This window comes from Brienomyrus brachyistius, chromosome 5 (assembly GCF_023856365.1).
Source record: "Brienomyrus brachyistius isolate T26 chromosome 5, BBRACH_0.4, whole genome shotgun sequence".
Taxonomy (NCBI): Eukaryota; Metazoa; Chordata; class Actinopteri; order Osteoglossiformes; family Mormyridae; genus Brienomyrus; species Brienomyrus brachyistius.
The window spans coordinates 4,083,315-4,089,576 of NC_064537.1; the positions used below are offsets into that span (position 1 = coordinate 4,083,315).

Below are 6,262 nucleotides of genomic sequence, written 5' to 3' on the forward strand. Positions count from 1 at the left end.
ACTGACACCACCTACTGACACCGCCTCCTGACACTGCTCACTGACACCACCTACTGACACCGCCTACAAACACTGCCTACTGACACCACCCACTGACACCGCTCATTGACACTGCTTACTGACACCTTCCACTGACACCACCTACTGACACCGCCCACTGACACCGCCCATTGACACTGCCTACTGACACCGTCCATTGACACCGTCCATTGACACCGCCCACTGACACCACCTACTGACACTGCCCACTGACACCACCTACTGACACTGCCTACTGACACCACCCACTGACACTGCCTACTGACACCGTCCATTGACACCGCCCACTGACACCACCTACTGACACTGCCCACTGACACCACCTACTGACACCACCCATTGACACTGCCTACTGACACCGCCCACTGACACCACCTACTGACACCGCCTACTGACACCACCTACTGACACCGCCTACTGACACTGCCCACTGACACCACCTACTGACACCACTTACTGATACTGCCTACTGACACCACCCATTGACACTGCCTACTGACACCACCTACTGACACCGTCCACTGACACCACCTACTGACACCGCCTCCTGACACCGCTCACTGACACCACCTACTGACACCGCCTACAAACACTGCCTACTGACACCACCCACTGACACCGCTCATTGACACTGCCTACTGACACCTTCCACTGACACCACCTACTGACACTGCCTACTGACACCACCCACTGACACCACCTACTGACACTGCCTACTGACACCGCTCACTGACACCGCCTACAAACACTGCCCACTGACACCACCTACTGACACCTCTCTCTGACACCACCCACTGACACCACCTACTGACACCGCCCACTGACACCGCTCACTGACACCACCTACTGTCACCGCCTACAAACACTGCCCACTGATACCACTTACTGACACCACCTACTGACACCGCCCACTGACATTGGCCACTGACATCGCCTACTGACACCTTTCACTGACATCGCCTACTGACACCACTCACTGACATCGCCTACTGACACCTCTCACTGACATCGCCTACTGACACCTCTCACTGACCTCTCTCTCTGGGACCCCGACCCCAGCCCTCAAATCCCGTTACTCTAATTGCTTCCAACTGCTCTGGGAGGCTTTGATGGGGGGCAGGGGATCTCACTGGGAACACCTGCTGGTGGCTGAATGGGATGCAGGTGGGACAAGTGGCAGTGTGGGGGGGACAGAGGAGGGAGGGGGCACAGAAGTGTTCAGGGGCAGGGTGGGATGGGAGAGCACTGTGAACACACACACACACAGGTTCTAACTCACTCTGGACCTATGAAGTTCCAGATCCAACATCACTGCGCCCCCCCTCGGGGAACAGGCCCATAAAACATTATAAACCACCCTCTCTGACGGGCTGACTCCTTTACAGCACCTAACAGACCAGGCCCGGGTCCAATATGATTAACCCAAACATTCACTGAGCAATGCGGCCTTTAAATATTCACAGGTCGAAAATAATGCCAAGTATGATAAATCAGCATGAAAAAACTCTCCGCCCCATAAATAAAACCAGTATTAGATGCACTGTAACGCTAAAGGCAATTTGGAAAAAAAAAACTGCTGAAATGAAAAGTCTTTTTATATTCCAAAAGATTAGTGCAGGAATGATGTGAATTACACAACACAGCACAGATGGTTAATAACCTCCCCCCACCACCACCACAGAGACGTAGGAGAGCGATCCGCTGACTGGCCAACTGACTCACAGCTGACAGGTTCACATGGGGCGTGTGGAACTCTGGCTCCCCCCGGTGGATGCAGTCACTGGGGCACATAACACTGTCACTCGCACTGAGTCACGCTGATCGCACTGCTAAAAGGAGAATTCTCCTTGGCAGCACAACAGACACCCCATATCTGTGGCGCTTAGAAAGCTTAGCTACCCTCGCATACTAATTGCAAGTATAAATCCGTTAACGGGAAAGACGGAGTCTTCTGGAAATTTCTCCAGGTAGTAAAAAATTATACCTGTAAGGAATCCTGAAGCCTCTTCTTCTGTTACGTCTGGTAAGGCAACGCTTTCACTCTCACACACTCTCACTCAGTCGCCCCCGCCGACAGGGGGGGTAGATTAATGGAGGCTGGATGAGTGTGTCAGTCCCACGCCCCCCCCCACCCCTGCAAACATGCACATTCCACTCCCGCATGTCATTCTTCTGATGTCTTTCTGAGCCCCTTATTAATAGTAGCTGGGTGGGGTAGGGGGCAGTCAGCCACACCCCGGTCTGGTGGATAAATACGTCTCGCTGGCAGACATCCGTGAGCTTCCAGTGTCTGAGAGAGGATTGAGTGGAGCGGTTCCTGCCGGAGGGAACCGGAGCGGGATCTGAGCGACGCCGCCAACGGATACGAGTCGTCCGGGAAAGACTCTGAGGGCAGAGAAGACCACTCAGACGGATCTAAGCGGGTCGAGTCGGATATGGACCCCCAGGACAGGCCCTGCCTGGACCCAGCAGCGGTGCTGTCCCCGCTAGGCGGGGCTCGGCTCTGCCAGGTACTTCTAGCGGGTGTCACTGTCACCCTAGTGGCCTATGGGGCGGGTCACAGAGGACCCTATGGGACTTTCTGCATGGCGGCATGGTGCCTGTGCCTGGGGGCATCGCTGGCAGAGTTTCTGCTGGAGGCGACGCGGGCCGGGCGCCGGCTGCCCGTGTCCTGGCCTGAGCTGACCGCGGCAGTGACCATGCTGCTCGCCTTGCTGAGTGGCGCCGCCTCCCTCATCTACCCCCTGGTGTTCCTGCGCTCCGCCTGTCCATACGGTGACTGCGGGGGGCGGGACTATCGCATCGCCGCCACCGCCTGCTCCTGCGCCTGCTGCGCCGCCTTTGCCGCCGAGCTCCGCCTTGCCCGCATGCGACGGGGCCGCCCGCCTGCCTACATGGCCACGTGCCCAGGGCTGCTGAAGGTCGCCCAGGCTGCCATCACTGCCGTCATCTTCGGCTTCCTGGCCTGCGACGGCGAGTTTGGCCGCTACCCGCCAGCGCTCTACTGCGCTGTGGCCTTGGCGCTCTGCTTGGTAGCCGGCCTGGCAGTGGTGGGGCTGGCCGTGTGTGGCAGACATGCGTCCACATGCCTGGCCGCAGCCTGCAGCCTGATCGGTGCCCTTTTCCACGCCAGCGCCGTCGCCGTCTGGCACGTCTTCTGTCTGCAGACACGGCGGCCTGGCCCTGGCGGGGGGCAGGGCGGCTGTCCACGCGGGAGCTGCCCCTGGGACAGCCGGCTGGCGGTGGCTGCCTTCGCCTACGTCAACCTGCTGCTGTACGCCGCCGACTGCGCCTGCACCCTGAGGGCCTGCTGGGCCTCCCGCCGTTCCTCCGCCGCTCCCTCAGACCCCACCAGACGCATCTCCTTCCTGAAGAACAGCCGGCGACCACAGTCCACCTGGACCCCCCACAGAGTCTACCTGGTCTCCTAACCCCCTTGCAGACCACTCCCCCCCACGGCTCCCCCATCTTCCTGGGTGTCACCTCCCTGAATCCCTACCCAGTCGTTTTACTGCCCTGTCCACGGGCACTTCTACAATCCATCCTCAGGCTGCCATCGCCCCCCCTCCCGCCCCCCCGGACTTCCAGATGGTGCCGGGACAGAAGCCCCCACAGCTTCCCTGCACCTCCCCCTCCCCCCAAAGACCCGCCCTTGATCCCCGGGACGGATCCAGCTGCCTCAGCGAGAGCCACCGGTGCTGACTGGGGCTGGCCCGGCGGATCAGCAGATTAGCCGCACGCTCAGCCCCGGCTCCCGGACGGACTTGTCAGCCAAATGTGCTTCTCATCTCTCAGCCCAAGGCCCGTAATCCCGGCTCAGTGGGTCTTAGGCCACGTCTGCTGCACCGGCTAGTCGCGGGGTCCGCGTAGACGCCGGGGTTTCCATGGCGATGCCGCCCCCGTCTACGTGGCGTTCGCTGTCGTTTCTATGCTTATTTATTTATTTATGTATTTCTTCATTTTTATTTCCGGTCAATGACACGCGCTGCAGGTCAGCTCTCTTTGCAGAGAAGCTTCTAGAAGGGGATTTGCCTGTCAGTACGTATGAAACCGGACTGACATCGCCGTCGGACCCGATGCTCGGACTGCTCTAACGACCTGCAAACACCGGCAAATTAAAAGTCCTTCTGAGGACAATTCAGCCCAGGCACTGCTTTCTATGTGAACTTTTATGTGGTAAATCTTCCCCTGTTTCTCCATGATCTAAAAGGAGGCTTTTCCAAAGCCGTTATTAAATGTTCTATCGTGTTTATTTCAAGGGACCAGGTATTAAACCCCCACCCTTCCGGCGCCATGCAGAGAAGGACTTACAGGCTGATGTTATATATATACATATATATATTCTATATGTGTGTTTGTGTGTGTGCGTGTAAAGTGAGATTTCAAAACCCTGACCCAAGACCATCATGATAACATGTGATGATTATGACAAACAGGTACACATGTCCTGTTTTGAAGCGCTATAAAAACATGAGAACCTGTGTCTCGATGGCCACCGTGGTACCTGTCTGTGCCTCAGCTCGCTTGTCTCTCTCTGTTCCGCCCTGGAGCGGAGGGCCCCTGATTCACACGTCAAAAGGCTGTCGTCTTGCATGTCTTTAATACGCCCCCTGGATCACTCCCAGCTTTGATCGGGCCACGAATAGCCTTCCCGGCTGAGCACATCGCCGCAGGAGATCAGCTGTCTCCATCTTTAGGTGGACAGTCAGTTGGAAACACGCTGAAATGTCAGCCTGCAGTCCTGCGTGGGGTGAACTGCCTGGACACAGCGACCGGTGACCTGGTGCCTCTTCCCATTTGTCCAGCGTGGGTGCTACTGAGAGCTTCGGAGTAAAAATACAAAACGGGTTTGGAGATCGTTTAGGATGTACTCAAGGCACCTGTTTGAAATAAAAGATGGGCATGCATGGAGGAGATCAGTGCGATCTCATACCTAGTGATGCTGGTGTGAACCTGATCTGTTTGCATTCACGTTTATTTCTTTAGCAGACTCTCTCGTACGGGGGCATGTAGGAGTGAGATAGGCAGAGCTTCCAGAGTGACTAGTAACAACCGCGAGTTAGCACTGGAACGGGAGCTACACCACACTTTACAGTGGGACCTCAAAAGAACAGCTATTCAAATGAAAACATCTTGGTTCCTAGTAAATTAGTGCAAAGCACAAGTGTCCAAAGCTGCTGAGAGTCCCATTTGGGCTCCACCAATCCCACCTGTACAGTCATTGAACTGGGAAGGAGAATCTCAGGGAGGAGGTTATGTCAAAAGGGGAACGTTGGATGCGAACCATTCACCTCCTGAACAACACCCTGATAGATACCGCAAGAAGAGCCAAATAATGTGGCCACAGGGACAGATGGACGGACTCAGTCAAGACATCCCTGGTCTCAGAATGAGGCGTGCCACTCCCTCCCACCCAGAGGAATGGTGTGGTGGTGCTTGGGGGTGGGGGGCTGCCAATCGACTGCTACGCTTTGCTTCTCCCCCCCCCCCCCCCCGCCATCGCAGACCCTCTCACTACGCCGGCATCAGAATAAGTCTCTGGGGATTTTCGACAGCCAATAAGTGTCGTCATGCATCACCTGTCAGAAGGAGAGAGGGGTGGGCTGAACCGGAGCCGTTTTAATTAACATGCCCAGAAAAAAAAAATATGGGGGAAGGGACAGAGACTCACAGAAGAGCACAATCCTCACGCAGAGTTAGCCCCTCCCATATGCCCCCTAAGGGACCCTAAAAACCACCGCGATTCGCAGGTCTGGGGATGCTGAAAGTGGGGGGGGGGGGTTGCCTGGCGACATGTGCAGGGGCACCGCAGATCTCCAAGGGGGCCCGGACACCCAGCTGCTGTCCTGGAATGTCTGCAAGTGTTGGGAGGGGACATACTGGGGTTACTGGGCAGGCATCAGCATGCCAGTGCCCCACAAATCAGCCCCCCCACTCAAGCTGCAGCTTCACATTTATATTTAGCTGCTTGTTGAGGCAAAGAAATGTGTCTGCTTGCATTCTTCTTTGGGGGGGGGGGGGGGGCATCTCCCTTAAACAGACAACCCACCCGGTTAGGTATGTACTAAACTATGAATTGGAATGTTTGAATTCTGAGTGAATTTGAGGCTCCCCATCTGTAAATTTTGCCTCCTTGTGGGGGGGGGGGGTCCCAGTAGATCCTGTGAACTGGAGGGGGGGGGGTTTCAGATTTTAAGGGGGCTTCAAAGTCATAATTGTCATA

General features: G+C 56.2%; 1 protein-coding gene across 1 annotated transcript; it reads left to right on the forward strand.

The window, feature by feature from the left end:
• The first annotated feature begins 2,300 nt into the window (after nt 1–2,300).
• LOC125743146 (myeloid-associated differentiation marker-like protein 2) lies at nt 2,301–4,181 on the forward strand. Its single transcript, XM_049015845.1, has one exon. The coding sequence runs from the start codon at nt 2,475–2,477 to the stop codon at nt 3,468–3,470; it is 996 nt and encodes a 331-aa protein (XP_048871802.1). The 5' UTR covers nt 2,301–2,474; the 3' UTR covers nt 3,471–4,181.
• Nucleotides 4,182–6,262: the final 2,081 nt, after the last annotated feature.

Bases quoted from the DNA above. Each gene is read 5' to 3' on its own strand.
- LOC125743146 (XM_049015845.1), top strand. From the start codon at position 2,475: ATGGACCCCCAGGACAGGCCCTGCCTGGACCCAGCAGCGGTGCTGTCC.